Below are 25,282 nucleotides of genomic sequence, written 5' to 3'. Positions count from 1 at the left end.
AAAAAAAATCGACAACTTGATATCTAGATCTATATAGATTTTGTTGGCATGTAATTACAAATTATTTTTAGCTAGAGATCTAGAAAATCACAAAAGCAGTCTTTTCCTGTTTCTCTTTGTAACAAAATGGCTGAGTTTGATCTGACTACCACGCTTGGACAATATTTAGACCGACATCTGGTGTTTCCTTTGTTGGAGTTTTTAACTGTTAAAGGGGTAAGTAAATAGTGTCTATCTTATCCAATAGTAGTGATATTAGATCTATAACACCTATTTTAGATTATAAACTAGCAATACGGTGAACTGAAGTGAATACCTATCGACTATCGCGAGTACTGTAAGTAACTACTAAACTAGGCCAGACTAGGGCTAGGCTAGTATTTACTAGGTACTTCGATAAAAATTTAAAAATGATCACAATGCAATGGAACCTATTTAGTTAGATAGAGCTTGAGAAAATCAGAAATGCTTTCCAATGATACCAATTTTATATTGCTGAGTTAATTGTGAGGGAAGTTATTAAATTTTTAGTGGCCAAAAATGGGTATGATCATGTTTTGGCTGGCGGATTTACATACGGCCGCCATGTTTGAATGATGATAGCAACAGCTCCTAGGCAGCCAATTGTTGCCAGATGGATTTTGAGCCAAACAATTAAATAAATAAAATGAGTTATCGTTTGATGCCAACTATAAATGTATTTCTTTTATATCTATTATTACGTTAGGGAATGTAGATCTACTTTGTTAAAAAAAAAAAGATATAGATCTACATTTCAATAGTGACTATTAGGAATATAGATAATTTTATACATTTTAATGTGTTGTATATATTGAGTTTGTTAATAATAATTATATAATGTTTTACTCTGACATATTGTAATAAAAAAAAAAATTAAAATCATCCTGTTTCTTTTTTTTTTTTAATTTGCTGATGCTCAGTGTTATTACTTGTCACCTTGTGTGTGTGTTTGTGTGTGTGCTAGTTATGTCAATATGTCTTAATATATTTATTTTCTTTTCACAATTGTGAAGTATTTTATATTAACCTAGGAATTACGTTTTTATTACATTTTTATCACCGATTATAAAATTAATTACCGTACATGATTTCCATATGTTTGTAATCATTTTTTAAAGATATTTTTTTTTATTTATGTACTTACCAGGTTAATTAAACAATTGTGGTGAAAATGTGGTGATTAAAGCCGGCCCTCCTCCTTTCTCATTCTGGACTTGGGACCAGACCAATGGCGGAGTTACCGGCTTTTCACCACGCAGTACAATTTATTAAAACGGTAGAGGAGACAGGAGCTAGTTAATATATCCAGAAGCGGCTTTAGGGGGTGACGAGAGGGGTATCCGGGCCTGGAGCGGCGCCGCGATAGCAAAACCTTACTAGCTTAGACAGAACATGTAGAACAATACGGTACGTAATACAGTCAAACGGCAGATAGTACAATACAGACATACGGTTTTGTAACAATAATAAGGCGTATGGCATTAGCAGCAAACGAGCCCGTGTGTTTGATGTGATACGGTCTAAATAGTCTACAATTATGGCTCACGAACCAGCCTCTATTAAAAAAAAACTATGTCTCCTCTCCACGACGTTTATCTCTAGCCGAAGCCGGTAGAGGAGACAATATTTAATAAATCAAAAATATATCTTCTGTATTAAATAATGTCTCCCCGTTTTCTACAAACGTATAAACGAAACTGCCATAAAAAAAATTTCGGCTTTACGGGTAAATAATAGTGCCTAAAAAAACTCAATGATAAAAGGTAGCGGTTTTAAATGAATTTTTACGATTAGATTTCAATTCAATTCTTAGTGAGTTCTTTAACTTTAACTTTAAACATGATTTTCTTTTTAGAGTTCGTGACTAGATTAAGCGTCTAAATTACTTAAAAAAAAATCATTAAAAAAATAGTGCGTTTACATTTGAATTTGAATCGAAGCTACCGTCGAAAACAGACACAGGGAAAAAAATAAATGACAGACAATGTGTTGACTTCAAGGGTAATTATCAGCAATCGTTACAAGCAAATTTGAAAACATATCCTCATCGCGCATTCTATTGCGATATTGAAATTCTTGCAAGTAACTTTGAAACAATGCACGACTTGTCCCAAATTGCCTTTTTAACTTGCGTTTCGCGCGCATCCACAAATTCTCGATGTTTTGAGTGTGTACCTCAGGGTCCAAAGGGTCTACAAAATTTTGTTGGTGAACAACAACTGAATGAGAATAAATCCCTTGGCCAATTTGTGGAATGTTTGCGTACGCTGCCCAGCCATCTGATATTATATGGCTGCCAGGCAATATATGCTCCACGATGCATTGCTCCAACGTGGCTGCTCGGCGGTCTGGAACCTCAACAAGAAAACAGCGCCCACTTTCTCTTTCCACTCCGCCGAAAACCCAATGCCCCTCTCGCCATTGGCCACGGTGATATTTTCTATGAAAATATTTGGATTCGTCGATTTCAACCACAATGGGTTCAAAATTCTCATCGACGCCACCGATTTGCAAGCCATGATTTTCATTCCATACCCCACATTCCTCGCGCAAGAAATTGCACCAGTCCGTAACGATTGTTTTATTTACTTGACCGGCTTCTCGTGACATTTGATGTTGTGGCATGTCACAAGCCCAACAATAGGTCATGATAATTACTTGTTCAATGCTCAAATGGCTGCGTGAAAAAAAAGAGCCGTGTCGGACAGATTTACGCAAGCGACATTTATTACAAGACCATCGATGACCGTCCGCACTACTTCTCTCGCGTACCAAAGAGCAGGGGTCGTTGCAATTCTCGCAGCGTAATTCGTTTTTTAGAAGTCGCCTTCTAGCACACCACTCCAATACTACATCAGCTGCTAGGTGAGGCAACAACGCTGATAAATTCCAAAATTCGTTTCTCACCTCCAATCTGTCCATTAGCTCATTCTCGCCTACAATTCGGGTACGAGCAACAGGTCGGCCAGCCATTAGTTTATAAAACAATGAAGTCAATACAAAGAAAAGAAATAAAACCCTAAGAGCTATAAACAGATATCGCGCAGGTGGTTTGAATTAAGTTGATAAAATGAAAGTTCACAAATACAATTAAAACTCAAATATTGCGTAGGTGAACCGAAATAGGTAATTAAAATATAAGTTCAATAAATAATCTACAAATAAAATACAGATATCGCACAGATTTAGATGAATCGAAATATTAGGTACCGATAGGTAACAAATGAATACAACAAACACTAATAAAACTTAAGATTTCGCGCAAGTTAATCAAGACAGCAAGGTAAAAAAAGAAGAATAAATCCAATGTTGAAACAATTGTAAACGAAGAAAGGTAAATCCAATATCAAGCAGTTGTGAATGCAAGGTAATGGGGCCTATTCAATGGTTATCACTTGATTATATACATCAGGCAACAACAAAAAAAAATGGGGAGGGGATGTATAGGTGGTAGAAACAGACAATCCCAAGAATAGGGGAGGGGAGGGAAGAGAACATGACGAGAGATGAAACAAAGTCTTAGAAGTCTAAGGGGGGGGGGGGGGAATAGAAGTTAGCTAACGAAGTCAGAGATGACATCTAGATGTGAGAAAGTGTAGGGAAATTCTTCGGCCAGCTGCGCGTCATTGATGTCCGTCTTTTCTAAGCGGTACCTGAGTAGGGGGACACAACCAGTGAGGAAAGATTTACTAAGCTAAAAAAAACGTACACCTTTTTTTTTATAAGTAAAGATGTGTGTAGTTGAAGTTTCAACATATAACTAATTTACTATGCATTGAAAAGGGTAAATTCAACTTGTGATGTGATACTAAAATATGAATTTAAATCTCAATCGACTTTATCGACATTCGGAACAGTTCAACAGTCATACACTCAAAACATGTACGGATAATAAAGATTATTATTATTATTATTTGATAATGTTGACATATAAGACAAAGGCTCCCTTATACAGGCGGCTACCTCAAAACTATTTGGGTCTACATTTTGATCATCAACATCAACTTGTTACCACCCCACCCCAACTCTTTCAAAAGTGCGCCTCCCCCTTCCAAAAAGGTAGATAGGGAGAGGGCGATTATATTTATTGCCTGCCAGTGATTTTTCCTCGCTTTTGCTCATGATTGTCCTTTTTTTCATTTAGTTAGCTTTTCTTTTGAATCCTGAAAATTCTATCAAAATAGTTTTAGTAGGTATTTTTGATAATGTTACTTATAGCCTAAGGATAAAATATTAGCTAAAACAAATTAATTATCTGCAAAATATAGGTTGCTATTAAATAGTGCCTAATTTTCCGCATTGTCAAAAAGTTCACCATTTACCGGTGCCTAAATTTCCGGGTGCCTAATTACCCGGTGCCTAAAATTCCAGAGCCTAAATTTCAAGACAGCTCAAAAAATAGATGCTACTTCTATTGTCGAAACATAACAGGTCCACCAAGGTCAACTAAATTTCCCTGCCACCAATATTTACAGCCAACTAAGACGTCGAAAACCAGAAAAGACCCTCCCTCACCGTCACGTGTATTGTCCTAGCCCCTATAAACCAGACATACGGTGGTACTCTTATGTCCAGCTGATTACCAGTCTCTTCTCAGACATCTTACAAAATGAATAACGCTACCCAGAACAGTCAATCCGTATATTTTAAAGTATGCCCGCACAATGAAACAGGTGATTGTGCGAAGGACTGCCCATACTTGCACGGCAGCATTTGTACTATATGCGGCATTCAAAGGCTCAACCCTCTAGATCCTGCCCAGCATTATGATGTAAGTAATAAGAGGACATTTAGTAGCGTACGATTTACTGTAATTATCTTCTTTTTTTTTTTTTTGAAGGAATATATTTAATTTATAGTATTTATAAGTAAATGTCCATCAAGTGTAGCCTGTAAGGACGAGGAAGTGTTCATCGTCTATTGAACTGAATTACAAGTCAAGTGTTATAATATTGATTTTCAGGGTGTAAACAATTTTATATAGTTATAATTTAGGTTAATTTCTGCTTATAAATAGTCTGTGTGTGGAGTTCTTACGCTTCTTTAACTTCAGGCCGCAAGAACGTGTCATGTGGCCAATACCATCCTGTGTAAAAGTTATTCATTCAACTCATTTTCTTAGTATTTGGGTAATTTGTCGGTCTAAAAACATTTCCCATTGCCACACATAATTTGTATTTATACTTTTATCAATTCTTATTTTCATTGATATGCACATGCACATGAAATAAGAAATCATGTAGAGAAATAGTTATAGCATATTTTCATGTTGTTGTTTAATTTTAGATATTTACCGGTATGTCTTACTTTTAGGCTTGCAAACAGCGACATGTCGAAACAAGTAAAGATATGACTTGTAGTATTTGTTTTGAGAAGGTAAAAGAGATCTCTACAAATAGCTATTTTGCCATACAGGAAAATTGTAACCACTGCTTTTGCTTTAACTGCCTTGGATTATGGCAAAATAACACGGCTATGGCGAATAATGAGTAGGTCTATTTTTACATAAATATATTCTCTCATTAAGTTTAATGCTATATTTCTTACCCACCCTTAATTTTTACTAATGCTGAAAACAAAACAAAAAAAGATTAGGGCCTACATTTTATTTCATAACTTATTTTCTTGCACAGAGCCTGTCCAGTGTGCAGAACACCCTCTGGGTATGTAATAAATTACGAGTATTGGGTAACCTGCCCAAAGTCAAAGCGAGCATTGATAGCTGAAGTGCAGAGACTTGAGGTAATATCAACTTACTGTTTTAATTTTTAGTGATAGTTATAGTCATAAAGAGTAGTCTCTCACACAGTCTCTCACACAGGTACTTTATTGTATACAAATGTCTACGAATTTGTTTCTTTGGAAAAAAGTATTAATAAATTTCTTAATACGGTATCTTGTATTACCATATATTAAAAAAAAAATATACCGGGTATTAATTTTTTTTTTTTTTTTTTTTGTTTCAGAAAGAAGAACCAAATTATTTTGAAATTGAATAAAAAAATGAATATAATAAACTGTTTCTTTTTTTTGAAAGACTTATGATTAAATTTGTCCTTTAAGTTTGTTGAAATGTCTTATAATTATGAGCACATTAAAAAATTTTCAACAGAATAATAAAATTGATATAAAGATAAATATAAAAAAAAAAAATTGAAGTCACGTCAGAATATCTTTAAAATGTCTAAGAATAATGATACAACTATGGTTCTTAGTGAACAAGCAAGGAAGATGCTGATATAGATCTATAGAATCCTATTAAAATTAAAAGTTAACTATAGCAAGCACTCATGGTCACTTCAAAGCTTGACCTTCATCAGCTACAGCGACAAGAGTTACTGTCTGATTGCGCAACGCATCGTGCCCTGGTACTGTAAAATTGACACCTGGACGTCATCATTCTCTGGTCAATCTACTGTTTCCCGATCAAAGAATATCTCAAGTTTGTCCACGTATATTCCTCTACACCCCTCCCAGCCCGCTCCCGCAGTTTCACCCATTTCTTGAACCAGTCAGTCAGCTTCATTGACCTTGGCTACCTAGGCACATTTCTTTACTCTTGAGGCTAGATTACAGACAGACAGTCATTGTATATAATTGTATTAAATGAATAAATATTTATGAAATTCTTTTTTATAAGGACATAAGTTGTTTATTGCGTGTATCCTCCGGCACACTAGATTTAGGCTTAAGTCCCATAACACACAACATTACACTAGATTTAGGCTTAAGTCTTATAACATACAACATTACAAGTCTGTCATTTCACTAGATTTATGCTTAGATCTATTTAAATTTAACATTCATTTCAGCTTTATTGAAAAATATTACAAGTTGTCAGCACATCAAATCTTCATCAAAGCATTTTAAATATAACGTCATAGATCTATATAATAATTCCATCATATCTATTTATCTAAATCTATTTAAATTTAATTTCTATTTTTTTAAAATGGGTACCGGTACCTAAATTTACGCTTTATTGATGTTATTCTAATTTAAGAATAATAATATATTACTCCCCCCCCCCCCATTCCTTTTTTAAAGTACTACTTCTACTACAATAGTAAATATTCCTATTATTTCTATTTGTTTTATTTTCTCTCTCTTGCAATCCGCTATAAGCTGGCGATATTTATATAGGTCTGTGAGTCGGCTCTACAGCGCTATTAATTCTATTATTTCTATATGTTTTTATTTCCTCTCTCTTCGAGTATGGTTTCAGCTGGCGATATTAAAAATCAACTAGGTTATCTCCCCCTGAAAATAATTTTTTTAGCATCGATTCAACGCTGAGGCATCGCAAAAATCTGGCCAGTGGTTGCCAGGTGCTGCCTAGAGACGTAAATACGCCAGCTAAAAGCGGAAATTACCCAAAAATGAGCCTTTCTTTAGCCTTTGTGACACTTTGTCTTTTGTAAATAAAAAAAAAATCTGTGACCGAAACAACTGACAGTTGAACTTAAATTAACTGTATTATAAAAAGTCTTAAAGATATGGGGTTGAAACTTCACACTCTTTTACATTAACCAGTATTCTGTTAAAATAAATTAAAAAAATAAGACCAAGCAATAAAATCTTTGAAAAAAAGTTAATTAAGTTAATTAATATATTATAATATATAAAAAAGCCTTCAACAAAAAATAAAAATATAAGTGATTTTGTCATCATATGAGCCCAAAAATCACAAATAAAACAAATCAGAGATCTGTATTGTGTTTTATTTTGTTTAATTATAATTCTACTGTATTTAAATAGCTATTTATATGCATCAGATAGATAATTCTTATAAATTAAAAATGAAAATAGCTCTGCGCAGAAAAATATATCCTAAAATTTAATGACTATAAGTTTCATAAACTTCATAAAAAAACAGTTTAACCTTTTGTAGAGCACTGGCAATTAATCATTTAAAATGCCTTAATTTAAATGCTTTAAAAATTAGATTGTAAATGAAAAATTTCTTGCTTCGGACAATAAAATAAAAAAGAAACCTTGCGATTTTTTTAGAAGTTATTAAAAGATTTTTTACTTGAATTTTTGTGCAATAATAGCTCATCATTTTAAAAATATAATGTACTCATTTATTAACTATTAATTTACATGTATATTAATAGAAAAAAACAACACACAGAAAAAAAATTAATTATTAGTTCGCTGAGCTAAAAATATGAAAAACAAATTGTAATATTTAATATTATTTTTTAAAGTTATTAAACTTTTACTTTAAAATTTGCAGATTACAAAGTCATTATAATAAAGACACATTCCCTCTCCATAATCTAGCATTCAAACACTATAAAAGTTAATCTAAATGAAAAATTCCTATGTGTGCTTCTAAAAATAGCTCGTGATAGACAGAAATTGACCATTTCCAGTAAATCACAGTGTTGGTTGTTACTAAAATTAGATTTTAACCATCAACTTTGAAAATTAATATCTAAAGAGTGCGCCAAGCTACAAAGTTCAAACTTAGCACACATATATATATATTAACATGCTAAATTCAATAGAATTAGTGAGATTGTTGTAACCATAGACACTTTTATTTTATTTAAAAAAGAAAATTTTACCCTTCTTTGTCTTTGTTAATTTTAATATCAAATATCTTTAAAGTGCGCCAAGAGAATTTAATGAAATTTGAAATATACACATTTCATAATATGATAAATTATTGTAGCAAACAGCATTATTGTAACTTTTATAGGAAAAAAGTTGTAAAAATGTCAACTTTTACATAAACTTTTGTTAAGAAAAATTTAACAGATTGGCTTCAAAGGCAAATAAAAATGATCTCTGATATCTTATGTTTACAAAAAGTAATCATAATTAGTCCTCAAATCAAATACAATATGCTAAAACTTTGATGGAAATGACACCCCTAAAAAAAGGGTAAAATGTGCTGACACACTTTTCAGTCATTTTTTGGGAGAAAAAAAAATGGATCTAGGTCAGTTTATCGAAGTACCTAACTATAGACAGATCTAATAAAATAATCTAATAGACTTAAACTACTTTAAGGGCCATGGCATAGATAAATGCTCCACCAAAGTTTCCTTTGCCTTTGGCCTGCAAATTCTGACTATAAGTGTAGAATCTAGTAGATCTATCCTTGACATCTAGATCTATTCAATTCTATTCCATTCAATTGGGCTGGCCTGTACATTCGAGTATGGATTCTATTATCTACCCAACACCTCCACATAATTCAAATCCATGGTCTTAAACAGTCTTTGACTAAATAAAATATTTAAAGTTAATAAACTTTTTTTTTTTTGGCTGAGGCATTTTTTCTTATTAGATCTAGAATATTTTAGAAATCTAGATCTACCAACATTCTGCAAATTGTATTTTCTAACTTAATTGCCTGCTTTTCAACTATCCGTATTTTCATGACCTAAAACAAGACATCTTGACTTGATCTAGGGTCTTAACTCTTTCAGTGCGAATTATTTTGATAAAAAAAAATGGAACGGACACACATTTTCAAGGGGGTAGAGTTACTTAAACAACTATAACTTTTATATTCTATTAAATAATCTAACATCAGACCTGCCTACCGTTATGCAAAATGCGTATTCGTTACGCAAAATTTCAGAAAAATGATAGTCAGTACACAAATACACATTTAACCCGTCGCGTTACACATTTAGTATCTTTTTTCCCCCCTCTCTTGACTAGCTTACGAGCGGTCACGGAGGTCACGCTAAGCCGTCCTGTTTGGGGGGGGGTAGGAACACATTGTGTCCAGATTTATACGTTGATTGGTTTTTAAAAGCAATTAGATTTAGTCTAGAAATGAAGAACGCGAGAGTGAGGGAGTGGCAGGTTGGTACCATCAGTTAGCTGATACAACAACGTGACTTTTTTTTTTTTGTAAGTTCATTAGTAGAAATTAATTACGTTGAATCCCTGATTCCCGTATTCATTTGTATAGAAAAAAATATTGAAGTGCTATTGATTCAAAACACATTGAGTGACATTGTAGATATCCAGTCTAGATCTAGAATCTAGATAACTTGTTTTATACAGGAATAGATCTAGAGTAGATTATATTCATTATATAGACATCACATAGATCCAGATCTAGTCTAGATATCATCTCTTTTGTCGTATTGATTTAGATTTCAGATCTAATCATGACATCTAGATCTAATATATATATATATGTGACAAAATAGTGAATCACGTAAGTGTTACGCATTCTGGTGCCAAAATACGCATTTTGACCATCAGCGTTACGCATTCAGACTTTTTTTGGTAGGCAGGTCTGTAACATATTATATTTTATTTTATATTAAAGGAAAATGAATGGGCTACAAAAGTATAGTAAATTAAATAAATTATTCAAACAAAAATTTTTTAAATTAATTTTAAACTGAGTACGGAAAAAGAAAATATTTAAAAAATTCATTAAAAAATCGATATACTGAAAGAGTTAACCTTTTAATTAAATATTTAATCCATAACTTTTGAAAAATCACAAAACTAAACACATTTTATCACCTTAAATTTCATAAAAGATGAACAAATGGACTAAGAAATTGTATTATTTACATTTTTTGGGTCCCGGGAAATAAACTAAAAAAAGGAACCTTTTTTTTTTTTCCTTTTTTTCCCACATGTTGGTACTGCATCGAATTTACTAGCAAAACAAAGTACAATTATTTCCACATCCGGTAAATTAACAAAAAGGAGAAAAATAAAAAGTTTAAAGGGAAACTCCGATAGTTTTTCAAATTTTAGTTATTGACATATATTTAAATTCTGCATAAAAAGTTGTAATAGTAAACATTATATCATTTTTTATTTAAATGCTCGGAAAATTTTATATTTAATAAATTAGACAGAAAATTTTCCACGCCCCCCAAAAAAACGGGGTTCTGCGAGATGTTTTTAGTTTTTAAAAACGTGACGTCACAAGGGTGCTGGCTAAATATAGATCTAGACCTATATAACCGATAAACTCTCTAGTCTAGATCTAGACCTATCGGATCGCATTTATTGTTACGCTTCACAGCTAGATCTAGTCTCCATGTTGATTAATAATCGGTCATTGTTTATAAATAATATTCTAGTTATAAACCTCTATTTCTACTTGAAGAAAATTAAATATTGTTCTTGAAGAAAATTAAATATTGTTCTTCAGCTTGTTGCAGTAGTTCCAATCACAAAGATAAAATCAGCAAGTATGCTGATACAGAAATTAGTGTCTCTTTTCATTTGTTTCCAAGAGATGAAGTTTTAAAGGGAAAATGGGGAAAATTTATTCGCCTGAAGAGCAAATATTTTACAAAGGCATTAGCTAATTCCTGTTTATGCTCAAACCATTTTAAGAGAAGCTGTTTCAGCAACTTCATTGCTGTGGAAATGGGATTTGAAAAAAATTGAAGTTAATACCAGGTGCAGTACCAACAATACATTGGATTTCCAGGCCAAAGAATTCAATTAATGATACTGCTGAGACATTTTAAACAACTGAAGTTCATAAATATAAATGAATCAGATTTGTGAGCTAGAAATTTACTACGAATACTAGATCTACTATTAAATTTCTTATTTAATAAGTAGATCTATCGTCTACGAAACTCAATTCCAACTTTTTAACTTTTGACCTTGGGGGTTTGTCTCGCCGGCTGAGCCAGCATCAAGCTCTCTCATCACTTTTTCCATGTCAACCAATGCTAGGTCAAAACGGCACAAAAAAATCATAATTTTCTTACGGTCAAACATACAGTCATAATTTATACACCATTAGAAATTTCTTTAAAAGTATTTTAATGATGTACTAATGAAAATTTTTTTTATCAAAGATAATTTTTTTTTTTTCGCCTCCCTATCTATAGGATTTGAGTGCACACTCGTGACGTCACACAGAAATTCAGTGAAAATCTGACTGTTTTGGATGCGCAGAAAAATTATGTCACAAAAACATCAATTACTAAGTTATTCTTGCAAATAAAAAAAAAAGAATAATATATTCATTATCTATAAATCAAAACACATAATTTATAAAAAATTGTCAAAACCATCGGAGTTTCCCTTTAACATAAAAAAGATTAGTGAAATTAATATTATTATACAAAGTTACTCGCTGAGAGTAACGCCGCACTGACCAGTGCTAACCAAGTTACTCGCTGAGGATAATGCTGCACTGAAAGAGATAAACATTGTCTACCACCATTTTAATGAGAGGGATCTTTAACAATATCAACTCAAAACTATTTACAAAACATGACATCACCTTCCGGGATGAAAAAAATTAGCAAGGGTGGTAGCATATAAATTTATAAGACAATTCAGTAAAATACTTTTGCACAAAGATGATCTTACCAATAACAATTATGTCAATTATAGACATGTGAGCACTATGGTAACTCTAAATAAGAGTATTGTCAGTGCTGATTGCAACTAGGATTAACATTTTTTTTTTAATAAACATTTTTCTATTTGTTGTTTTCAGCTTTACGATGAAAAAGAAATGCTTATGGGCAAGCTTGATCTCCTTAGCAACACCAACATGGTTGACTTTGCTATGGATGTGCACAGAAACTTGTACCCTGATCAGGCTGTTCCTCAAGGTATACATTGATGAAACGTAACCTAGATATAAAAAAAAATACTCATATATCGTGTGTGTTTATACATTATGTTATTGTATGATTCCGAAGATTTTATTGGTCATTACCCCTAATATAAATTTGCTCTATCTAAGGTCTTAAATGTCAATTACAGATTTCCAAGAAGTAACCTTCAGAATATTTATATTGATGTTTTTTGTGAACTTAAAATGGCCAAACTATTGAACCAGTGATACTGGGCTTAGATTAGATTATGTTAAATCTGGTTACAGAGATTTATTTTGGATTTAGCTGAATCTGAAATCAACAGTTCTAAGGAGATGTAGAAGAGTTGTTTAAAATTTCTTCTGGAAAGAAATAGGAAAAATTGGCAGGAAAAAGAAGCCTGATGAAACTTTTGAAAATTAAGTATAATTTGAGGTCACCACATGCAAAATCAGCTTATTAATTAACATTGTTCAAGTGCAAGTTTTAATTAGTTTTAATTTAGCACCAGGAGCTTGTAGACAATTTAGACCACAAGTAATTATCCTCCTTATAAAGTGTACATAATGTATATTCATGATGAGTAAAATTCTAGTTTTATATTTAAAAGTAATTTATTCAAAACTCTGGAATTCTTTTTTTTTTTTTTTTTTATTTCCTCCACTAAGAAATTCTAAAATATAGAATATATAAATCTCTATCAGATGAAAGCTAACGTAAATGAATCTACAAATTATTATATCATGTTGCAAAAAAATGACTGAATCATTATTTTGTTGGTTGGTTTGTAAATTATTCATTTTATATATACCTCAGTATTGAAAGATAAACGTCAGGAAGTTGTGGCACAATTAAAAAACCTGCAAGCAAAGACAGATAGCATTACTGAAATATTTGAACAACAAGAAGTTCAAAGACAGATTCAGGCTTCCAGGTATGGTTTTTTTTTGTTGTTGTTATTGTTTTTTTACATAATTTATTGAAATTATGTTAGGAGTGTGTTCTTTAAATGTTATTCTTAAACAGCTTCCACTTTCATTGTGACCAGTAGAGTTCTATATCTATTACATACATCTCTCTCTCTCTCTCTCTCTCTCTCTCTCTCTCTCTCTCTCTCTCTCTCTCTCTCTCTCTCTCTCTCTCAAAAACTGACCCTACATGTACAAATCTATATATACATTTTAACTGTTGATTTGCATAATGCTCAATCATTTACAACCAAACACTCACACAAAACATATAAACAATATTATTCCTGGCCAGTTAACAGCATGTCACAATGGTCACATGGGCAGGAACTTGACCCATTAAACTATAGTCACTCATAATCTCAAAGTCTCACAAATAAAAATATTAAAATAAAGTTGTATTAATTCCTGTAACATGTTTCTTATTTTGATCCATTTTAGGGATGGCAGGCAGCTCTATGATTTTTTATCCAAAGAGTATGGGGTAAGTTACGAATATTGAGTTTAGACCTCTTTTTCTTCACATAAAATAATCATTAAATGAGTAAGTTTTAGAATAATAGATGCATCATTCTGCTACAAATAATAACTCATTTAATACGGTTGTAATCCTTATATTTCAGTTTAAACATGACATGATTAACACCCTTTATGATTATGCCAAGTTTCAATATGAATGTGGTAACTATTCTGGGGCTGCAGAGTTTCTTTATTTCGTCAGGGTTTTGGTAAGCTCAAAATAATATAGTTTAAGCATAATCAAAGTTAGTCAAACTTTTAAATTCATTTTATTATCAAGTCTTTCTTGTTTCATTGTGGCATTAGATTTATATAATAATGTCTTTTTGTATAAAATATATACATACATATATTTCTGAATGAAGAAAAGAAAAACAATCTTTTTTTGTGGCTGTGCAGTTTGAATTAAAAAATTAGAATCACAAATATATACATGTGAAACCTTTCTTTCAGATACCCCCTAATGATCGCAACTTTTTAAATGCTTGTTGGGGAAAACTGGCTTCAGAGATCCTTATGCAGAATTGGGATTATGCATTAGAGGATTTGAACAAAGTCAAGGATCTAATTGATGGCAATGTATAAAGTTCATTTGTTTTTGTTGCTTCAATCCAATGACATTTGATAACATTACATCCAAACCTTACTTTAGTCACACAATTTTGAAGTAACACAGTTGATCCTTTTTATTATTTTTTTTTATTATTACTTATTGTAGAATAATAATAGTGATAATAAAACTTGTCTTTGAGTCTGAAGTTTAAGGAGGTACACACAGCAGAACTAATGCCTAGATATTTTGCCACCTCCAACACAGACAAAATCTTGGTCTTTCCATGGCTGATTGTGACAAGTCAAAAACTCGCTGTCAGAGTCACTCAAATTTATCACAGCATTAATTATTATTTTTCATTATTTATTTATTTTATTTTGATTATTTCACCATCCTACCCCTAAATTCTCCACCCGCCCCACCTTTTCCTCTATACCAGGCTAGACTTAGTCCACCACCTTGGAGAAAACTAGGCCAGTCCTTTCATTTATCTGCCCTTGATCTGGGAAAGATAATCACACTATCTCCTTTGTCTTATCCGCCGGATGTCTGACTGACGGTCGCGGTTGACACCACCTTGGTTTGAATGCAAGCTAATCCTTCTTCCCCCCCCCCCCCCCCCCCTTTCTCTCACGTCTCTCTTTGATCTAAGAGATTACCCTGGTCAACACACCGCGTGATATTCCAAGGTGCGGCTCCCACCTCGAGTCAAATCCACCCACGTGTAAGATAAATCTTAGCCTAGGGCATTTCCTGTGTCCGCCCGCACTTTCCAGGCTTATATAAAGTAAACCAACTCAAATCAGACTCTCCTTCATTCTCATTCGAGCTGAGCTATCGAGTCTGGACTATATCATTTATTCTCACTCCTAGAAGAATACCTGGTGGTAAGCCAAACTTAATCACAAGTTCCATCTTAGTTACTTTGTGCATATTTCTCACTGGAGACTATTATGTGTATTTTATTATTTCATTTATATTTAATTAGTGCATTGTGTATTTCTCACTGGCGTAAGTAGAAAACATAAACATGTCCTATGTATTTATTTATGTATTGCATTAATCTATTAATGCTATGTTGCTCAATTGATAATTGATGCAATCATGTATATATTTGTACATCTTATTTTATTTCCTTTATCTCGGTTGGCCGCCTTGATAATTTTACTAGCGCACTGATACTGCGTCTAGAAAAGAGATATGAATTATCTTCCCTGTAATGGATTATCTCCCCTGTAGTCATTTTACTCTAACGAGAGTTGCGTCCCTTGAATGGACACCCTCTCCAATCAAGCGCGCTCCTTTGTTCTCGATCGACGGTCATATGTAAACAAACCGTCTGGGTCACTGACCACCGCCCATTTCACTTCCCCCCCCCCCCCTTCTTTCTCTATCCACCTGTGTTATTTATTTGAGATTATTATTTCCCCTTATATGTACATTCTATATTATTATTTCCCCTTCTATGTACATTTTATATTGCTACTATCAGCCATCTATTTTTCCCCCATACCATTTGTCATCATCTCCATATTGTGCTCTAAAGCCATTTCACCAATCTGACGAATGCACCTCAGTCGAGGGCATCGATAAGATGCATGAGAGACATGTCCTAACTTGTCTTTATTTATCCGCAGCCTCCCTCAGGTGTCTGCCTATTGCCTATTTACCTGCCTATTTAGGTGCTTAGTGCTATTCAGCACTGTATTTGCTATCGAGAATCACCTACTGCCTATTTATTTATTGGATCAACGATCTATTTACCTGCATCTGTGCTTAGTGCTATTCAGCACTGTACTTGCCTACTGAGATCTACTCAACTCTACCACTTGGCGCTATCGGCATTGCCCGCCTATGCGACAGCCCACCTGTCAAGCTATTAGGTGTGACGTCCCTATAGATTCAGATCTGTGTGAGACGTTATAGCTACGCCAACCCTCTGCAACTCACTGGACATATCCTGTCAACTACGCTGCCCATGGCAGATCCGCTCTGCCCGCAGTAACCTTGTGCCCACGGTAGCCGGCCACACGCCCTACTGTGCCCACTACAGATATTAGATTTTGGGGATTGAGACTCCACAAGAACTATATCACCGGCGTCCCTCTATCCGCTAGAGCGCCATCTCCAGCTGCAGAACCTCAAGCCAGGACACAGCCAGCTGCGGCATCAACAGGACAACCAGCTAAGTCAGAGGACAAAGTGACATACTCTCTTATTAGGTGCAAGAGTGATGATTAAACATAGAATATACTAGAGATAGATGCAAACCCTCCCCCTTTTTATTCTTATATGTATATTTATGTAAATAAATATTCTTCATTTTTAACTTTTGTATCTATCTTTCATTGCTTTGTCTCGTTGCGTGTCTGCTCCCGATTTATATGCTGATAGGTTGGTGTGTGATAGCTTTAAAAATAATCATCCCCTAGACATTAAACGCGCCAAACACACATCACATTTCCCCACCTGTCACACTGATTCATCTCTTTTTGCTATCGATGCCTGTCTTAAGCTGTAAATTTTCTTTTGGTCAAAGGTGATCTCTATATAATATGCTATTTAAGGCTAGCTGTCTCTAAAGATTTTCAAGTATGTATCTAAATTATAGTCATTCTTTAAGATTGATAAAAAAAATTTGTCATGATTAACTGTCAAACAGTATGCTGTACTTCTACATGGTCCCCACCTCCATTCATTAACTCTTTCATTGCCAATTATTTTGATTGGAAAAAAAATACAGTTCTTGGGGCGAACAAAATTAGCAAGGGGTGGTAATTTTTACTAAACTGGTGTAGCTTTTTTGTTTCATTATAAAATCTAACATATTTGACTTTATTTTAAGGAAAATGACTTTGCTACAAAAGTGTAATAAGAAAAAAATATTTCTTTTAATTAGTTTAAACTGAGCAAGGAAAAACAAAACATTTCAAAATTATTATACTGTAAGATTTAACCTTAGGATTCTACTTTTAATCCATAAATATTGACTAACAACATAAACACTATTTGTCACTTTAAATTTAATAATAGATGAAGAAATGCACTAAGAAATTGTATTAATTTAAATATTTTGGATCCCATGATATAAACTTAAACAGCTGAACCACTTACACCATTTTGTCATTTTGTTTTAAAAGTCATGGGCCCGCATCCTATTTACAACCAAAACAAAGAACAATTACTCTCACATGCGAAAAACAAAGAAAGAAATAATAAGTTTAACATTATAAAGATAGTGAAGCAAATATTGAATTCCAAGTTGCGTGTTGAGAGTAACCCCCCGCACTCGCCAGCGCTAGCGAAGTTACTCACTATCCTATGCACAATGTTTTGTACAAGTACTTTTGGTGAAAGTATTCAAGAAGCCTTCAAGTATTTTATGTGTAGCACATAAGCTTAGAGCCATAGAGTTGATAGAACCATTACTTTTTTTTTTTTTAATGGAACAATCTATTCTGTAGTACTATCTCTCTTGCCAACTGGTTATCTACTTCTCTCAATGTCTCAAAAAGTGGCGCAATGTTAGATACCATGATTCTTAGAAAAAAAATCTGCCACCTCATATTCAGTTTAAGCAATTAGGGCACTATGACCTTCTGTAACTTTCATCTCATTAGTTTTAATGTCAGTCGAAAACATTGCAGTCTGAATGAATGTATTTCATTGTTATTTATCTTCATTCTTTTTAATGTTTATGCATTAATTAATTTCAAATTTGTTCATTTATCCATCCCATTTAGAGAATTGGTTAAAAAAGGAAATGATATAACCATTGTTATATAAAATTTACTAACGCATTTAGAAATAAATTAAAATTTGGAAAAAAAAACACTTTTCTTCCAGTCTTTCAACTCTGACTTGATGACATTACAACAGAGAACTTGGGTCATCCACTGGAGTTTATTTGTGTATTTCAATCACCCAAAAGGAAGAGATCTCATTATAGATCAGTTCTTGTACACACCTACGTAAGTAAACAATAATACTTCGTGTAGTTTGTTTGTTTTTTTTTTAGACATTTATTTAATGTAGGATAATTGTCTGTTTTATATAAATCTATTAAAAATATTTTGCATTTTCTATTAAAATAAATATGCAATTTTTTACTACAAAAGTTCTGATAACATTTATTTGTCAATTTAATATGTTATATTCCTCCTAGAATAAATATCGCTAACTATGTTGTGATTAATTTTTTTCCTACCCAATACCATGATAATTATTTATTTATATTTATATTATTTAATATTTATTAAATGATGGGCACAAAATATATTTTGTATTACTAAAGATGCACATATACCCAAAAAGTTTGAATTTTTAATTTATATTACAGACCTGCCTACCGTTACGCAAAATGCATATTTGTTACGCAAAATCTCCCAAAAATGACAGTTAGTACGCTATAATGCATTTAACCTGTCGCGTTACGCATTTCATATCCTTTTTTTTTTCCTCCCCTCTCTTGACTAGCTTACGAGCGGTCACAGAGATTATGTTAAGCCGTCCTGTGGGGGGGGGGGGGGGGACAGAAAAGGTGGGGGAACACATTGTATCCAGATCTATACGTTGATTGGTTCTTAAAAGCAATTAGATTTAGTCTAGAAATGAAGAACGAGAGAGTGATGGGTTGGTACCGTCAGTTAGCTGATACACCAACATGTCTTTTTTTTTTTTTTTTTTTTGTAAGTTCATTAGTAGAAATTAATTATGTTGAATCCCTGATTCCCATATTCATTTGTATAGAAAAAAATATCGAAGTGCTATCGATTCAAAACACATTTAGTGACATTGTAGATATCCAGTCTAGATCTAGAATCTAGATAACTTGTTATACAGGAATAGATCTAGCTACACATTACGTTATGTCATGATTCTCTACATTATTCTACAATCTAGATCCAATTTAGTTGTAGTAGGCCTATGATTTAGATTGACTAGATCTAGATCTATAACATCTACTACCATCTAGTCTAGATCTAGACTAGATTCTTAGTCTTAGTATAGAATAGATCAAGGATGAAGGTAGGCCTACGAAAGTTTGGAGTAGACCTACGTTTGTAGCGGATCCACGGCATCAGTAACACTCTTGAGCCCATATCTAGAGTAGATTATAATTATATAGACATAGATCCAGATGTAGTCTAGATATCATCTCTATTGTCATATTGATCTAGATTTAGATTGTAGATCTAATCATGACATCTAGATCTAATATATATATATCTATATATATGACAAAATAGTGGATTGCGTTAGTCACGGTTAGTGTTACGCCTTCTGGTGACAAAATACCCATTTTGACCATCAGCGTTACGCATTTGGATTTTTTTTGGTAGGCAGGTCTGATATTATTTGTGCAATTGTTTTGAAATAAGCATTTTTGAATCCTTGCTAAATAATATATTAAGCAAGTAAACAAGAAGAAAATAGGCCATTTTTGTCCATCATCAACATGTATCTACATGGCTTAGTACTAAAATGTCAGACTTATATAACATTTAAAACATGATAGCCTGTGATCACATCCAATGCACGACAAATAAAATTATCTCTTGGACACAGTTACTTATTGAGGTCTTGTAAGTTGCCTGCCTGAATGTGAATAGCCATGTGAACAGGGTCAGGTTTTAACATTTTGGCATAAGGGAACAAATTAACCACCCCTTGCTGCATGTCATATATATATATATATACAAATTTTCCTCCAAGTTAAAATGTTCTTATAAGTACGATCAAACACTGATTACGGTTTTGAAAATGGAAATAAAATATTTAAGATCATATGGTATTATATTTGAGACTAGTAAGGTCATTTATTTGATTGTACTTACAGATACCTAAATGCTATACAGACGACTTGTCCTCATGTGTTGCGTTACCTTACTACTGCAGTCATTACCAACAAACAGAGAAGAAGAGCTGTTCTTAAAGACCTTGTCAAAGTCATTCAGCAGGTTCATTGAATCTTTGAATTAAACCTTATCTTATCTTATATAATACAGACGTTACTTCAAAAAAGAAGATGATTACATCCTACGTGTCATGCATATTAATCAAATGCTTAAATTCTGCCAAGTCACTGGTTTTCCTGAACCCATTCCATGCTCTAATAGCACTAGGGAAGAAGGAGTATTTGTACAAATTTGTCCTAGCAAAGGGGACGAGGAATGTGCCTTTATCTTTGTGTCTTTCAGAGTATTTTATTAAATTTTGTTTTGTATTTGAAGATTATGGTTTAGTGTTTTATGTATAATTGCTACTCTACTTTTGAGCCTTCTGTCCTGAAGGCTTTCTAAATTAAGTGATTTTACTAAAGGTGTTACTCTAGTCAAATGTAATTTGTTATGAATCTCACTGCTCTATTTTGTGTCTGTTCCAGTTTCTTTATGTTATCTTGAGTTGAGGGGTCCCAAACGGAGGATGCATATTCTATTATTGGCCTAACCAAGGTTAAATAACATTTTAGTTTTATGTTCTTATTTGATTTATAGAAATTTCTTTTAATAAATTCTAATGCTTTGTTTGATTTTTTTATAGTTTCATCAATATGTGGATTCCATGACAGTTTTTCATTTATTATAACACCTAGGTATTTTGCGTTTTTAGTCTGTGTTACTGGTTTGCCATGAATAAGATAAGTGGAATTAATTTGTTTTAGTTTTTTTGTTACTCTTAACAACTGACATTTTTCTGGGTGGAAAGACATGCTCCAATTTGATTCCCATTTCTGTAATTCATCTAATTCTCTTTGTAAAATATCTGTGTCTTGTGTTGTTTTTATTGTTCTATATATTATGCAATCTTCTGCAAATAATCTGACTTTTGTTCCTGAGGTAATGCAATTTGGTAAATCATTTATGTAAATTAAGAATAGTAGTGGACCTAAGAGGTACACCTGAGTTTACTGTTATCAATGTTGAATTAGAGCTATTTATTATTACAGTTTGTTCTCTCCCTATCAGAAAATCTTTAATCCACTGATGCAATGGACCATTAATGCCAAAATATTTTAATTTTTTTAAGCAAACTATGGTGGTGAACTTTGTCAAAATCCTTGGAAAAATCTAGTAAGATAGCATCTATTTGTTCACTATTATCTAAACCTTTTGAAAAGTCATCAATTAGTCCTATTAGTTGTGTTTCACATGATCTATATTTCCTAAAGCCATGTTGATATGGGGTAAGGACATTATGTTTGTCTAAGTGGTTTATGATGTTGCTACATATTATGTGTTCTAGGATTTTACATGTGATGCTGGTCATTGATACTGGTCTGTAGTTTCCTGGGTCAGATTTTTCTCTTTTTTTTTAAATAGGGGGATGACATTAGCTTCTTTCCAGTCCTTTGGTACTCTGCCCTGGTTAAGCGATGCCTGAAAGAGTATTTTGAACACTGGGGCTAGCTCATTGCTTAGTTCTTTGAGTAATCTAGCTGGAATACCATCAGGTCCAGACGCTTTATTTGGTTTGGTGTTGGCTAATATTTTTTGGATTCCATTTTCTTGTACTACTATATCTTCTATGTTGTCTACTTGGTTCAAATTCAGTAATATGTCTTTGTCTCCTGGGGCTAAGAATGCTGATGCAAAGTATTTGTTTAGGATGTTTGCTTTAGTTTCATTATCATTATGTATTATGTTATGTTCATCTTTTAATGGCACTATGCCTGTTGTTTCCATTTTCTTAGACTTAATGTATGACCATAGGTTTTTATTGTTATCTTTAGATATTACATTCTTTATGTATTCACTCTGCAGCTGTCTGCTTACTTTTTGGGTTAGGTGTTTAATTTTTATATACTTTTTGTAAACTCTTTCTGCCTTAGTTTCTTTAAATTTTCTATATAGGTTTTCCTTCTGTTTACAAAGCTTCTTTAGTCTATTATTAAACCAGCATTTATTTATTTTGTTTGATGTGTATTTAGTTGGTATATGATTTTCTAAAATGCTTTTAAGATGGTTTTCAATGAAATTCCAGAGGTCATCAACTGGTTGGTTATTGTCTTTTTCTAATAAAAATGTTTGTTGAAAGTTTAATGCAGCTTGGTGTAGTTGTGTTAGGTTACATTAATTCCAGAGTAGGATTTCTCTTTAGGGTTTTGTATTGGCTACTGCTTTTATCTGACTGTGTATTTTTATGATCTCATGGTCTGATAGACCAGGGATAATATCATAATCAACTACTAATCCAGGTCTGTTGGTTAAGAAGAGATCTAATGTGTTGTTTAATCTAGTTGGCTTTTTAATGATTTGATCTAAACTTAGGTTGTGTAAAGTTTCTATGAAAAGCTCATTTATGTCCTTAAGGTTTTGGTGTTTATCTATGGTTAGTGTTTTCCAATTTTATCAGGTAGATTGAAATCATCCATAATCCAAAAAACTGCATTTTTATTTGTCTCTTAAGTGTAGTAAACTGATTACATAGTTCCTGCATGTATTCTAAACTAGAATTACCCATTTTATAGTTCCAATGTTAAACTTATAAAACTATTTCTGAAAAAAAATATTTGATTTCAGGAGTCTTACACTTACAAAGATCCTATTACAGAATTTGTGCAATGCTTGTATGTTGATTTTGATTTTGATGGTGCCCAGAAAAAATTGCGAGAGTGTGAAACGGTAAAGACAATTTTGTTAGTTGATAGAAATGGAAGTTATTTAAGTTACTTCCAAGGTTTGATGTTATTTTATTGAGCTTTTACCTTTATATTTTGACCACTTTTAGACTGCAGATCACTTTTTGACATACTCATTTTCAGTTTTCGCCTTATATATTTAGTTCTCTGAATATTATGTCTTTAAAAGTGCAAGTCTAATCATTACACGATGACATAGCTGAACAAATTGTAATATGTTGTTTAGCTTAACCACTTGTAAATGTCAAACATTTCATAACTACTGCTGTTATAATCCTTTGATTAATAAACTATAAGTTTTTATTTGGGTGTAATAATTGAAAATCAACATTAAAAATGAAACATTTCTCATTGACTAGGTTCTTTATAATGACTTCTTTTTGGTGGCTTGCCTGGAAGACTTTATTGAAAATGCCCGTCTTCTGATCTTTGAGACCTTTTGTCGTATACATGAATGTATCAGTATCAGGCAAGTGCTTCATGTATATTCCTATTACCATATACCCAGGTATTGAAAATAAAATAGTTTGTAAAATCATATTGATATTGTTTGTTAAAATGTAAACAATGGATCTCAATACTGAATATTTTTAGCATGCTGGCTGAGAAGTTAAACATGAGTCCTGATGAAGCAGAGAAATGGATTGTAAACCTCATACGAAATGCCCGTTTGGATGCAAAAATTGATTCAAAATTAGTAAGTATTCCTTAATAACAACTAGAGTCTTAGAATTGTAATCATATTCCCCCAGCTTATTTTTATGGGTTGAATAAGACTTAGTTTTTAGCAATATTTTTCTCCTTCAAATCTCAGTATTTTAAACACTTCTAGTATTGCCAATAGTTCAAAATAATTTTGTCAGATATTAAATAGTGACTTAATAAAAGAGATATGTTGTGCTGAAATGATGTTAGTGTGAGGCAGAAAATAAGTCACCAGTATTCGAGAGAATCTTCTTTATCCAGTGTTTGCAAAATGTTTTAAACAGAAAATAAATGTAATGATTTCAGGGTCATGTTGTTATGGGTACCCAGGCAGTGTCACCATATCAACAAGTGATAGAGAAGACCAAGAACCTGTCATTCAGATCACAAATGTTAGCCCTCAATATAGAAAAGAAACTTGGAAACCGTGGTGGTCAAGATGTAAGTTTCAATTTAGTTTTTCTTCTGTAGGGACATTGTTTTCTTCTGTAGGGACATTGTTTTCTTATTTTACTTATATTTGCATCCATTTGAACTAATGAATCTCAATAACCCCAGAAAAAATTAGCCTCTTTATAATATGACAAATTCATGTGTGCTCTAATTTAGACTAGAGAATAGAATTAGGTTTTAAAAGACTCATCTATTAAAACTAATATGATTACTTTTGTTATTCCAGAATCAGTGGGCAGGTCAGGAGTAGTCAGTCAAACAGAACTTGATATTGTCCTGCTGGAACTACAGAAATACTAACCTTTAGTAATTTCCGTTATTTTGTAATATCAAAATTAAGTAATCCACTTTTGTTAATTTGTTTTTTAGAGAAGGAAATGAACATATGTATTGTTCTCTTGCTACGTTGTATATGGAAGTTGTACACAAGTCTTGTAAATATATTTTATTGTCCCAACACTGCTGTCTGGCAGATGAGACATAACGAAAACACTGATATACCTGGGTTGGGTCTTAAGTTTCAGAGAATGGGATTTGTCTGTTGTTTTAAACATTCTTTACAGCTTATAAAAATAAATTATTTTGTTTATCATATAACTGAGTACAGTTTTAATTGGATGAGCATCGAGTGCAAATGAGATTTGGGGGGTGTGTGTTTGAAGATAACATGAAAATTATAAATTTGATAAAAGTACAAGTGCTAGATAAATGGATGACAGTACCAGAGAAGGCTTGAACCCAATGATTGTTTGATATCAAGTCATTCATGTGCTCAATGGAACACAGACTAGAAACAATATTTATTTCATTGAAATGTTAACTTACATTCAATTCCAAGAAGGTTGACAAGGTTAGA

At 32.7% G+C, this 25,282-nt stretch overlaps 1 protein-coding gene across 2 annotated transcripts; it reads left to right on the top strand.

Annotated features, from left to right (window-relative positions):
* The first annotated feature begins 58 nt into the window (after positions 1-58).
* Positions 59-25,023, top strand: LOC106061487 (eukaryotic translation initiation factor 3 subunit E-like). Of its 2 annotated transcripts, XM_056029970.1 has the most exons (15): positions 100-216; positions 5,335-5,510; positions 5,655-5,763; positions 12,485-12,602; positions 13,404-13,521; positions 13,997-14,039; positions 14,179-14,283; positions 14,528-14,653; positions 18,474-18,598; positions 20,467-20,587; positions 23,150-23,251; positions 23,628-23,737; positions 23,863-23,965; positions 24,280-24,414; positions 24,653-25,023. In XM_056029970.1, exons 1-15 carry the CDS (start codon positions 127-129, stop codon positions 24,674-24,676), a joined length of 1,605 nt encoding a protein of 534 aa, XP_055885945.1. In that variant the 5' UTR covers positions 100-126; the 3' UTR covers positions 24,677-25,023. The 2 variants fall into 2 exon arrangements, with proteins under 2 accessions (XP_055885946.1, XP_055885945.1); XM_056029971.1 differs by lacking the exons at positions 5,335-5,510; positions 5,655-5,763 and having other exon boundaries at positions 59-216.
* Positions 25,024-25,282: the final 259 nt, after the last annotated feature.

The sequence above is a fragment of the Biomphalaria glabrata genome, chromosome 5 (genome assembly GCF_947242115.1).
Source record: "Biomphalaria glabrata chromosome 5, xgBioGlab47.1, whole genome shotgun sequence".
Lineage (NCBI taxonomy): Eukaryota > Metazoa > Mollusca > Gastropoda > Planorbidae > Biomphalaria > Biomphalaria glabrata.
Note: the sequence above shows the minus strand (reverse complement) of the source record. Positions and strands in the feature narration are given on the sequence as shown.

Bases quoted from the DNA above. Each gene is read 5' to 3' on its own strand.
- LOC106061487 (XM_056029970.1), top strand. From the start codon at position 127: ATGGCTGAGTTTGATCTGACTACCACGCTTGGACAATATTTAGACCGA. The intron at 18,599-20,466 runs GTAAGTAAACAA...TTGTACTTACAG, and splicing joins CAGTTCTTGTACACACCTAC to ATACCTAAATGCTATACAGA. The intron at 20,588-23,149 runs GTTCATTGAATC...ATTTGATTTCAG, and splicing joins TTGTCAAAGTCATTCAGCAG to GAGTCTTACACTTACAAAGA.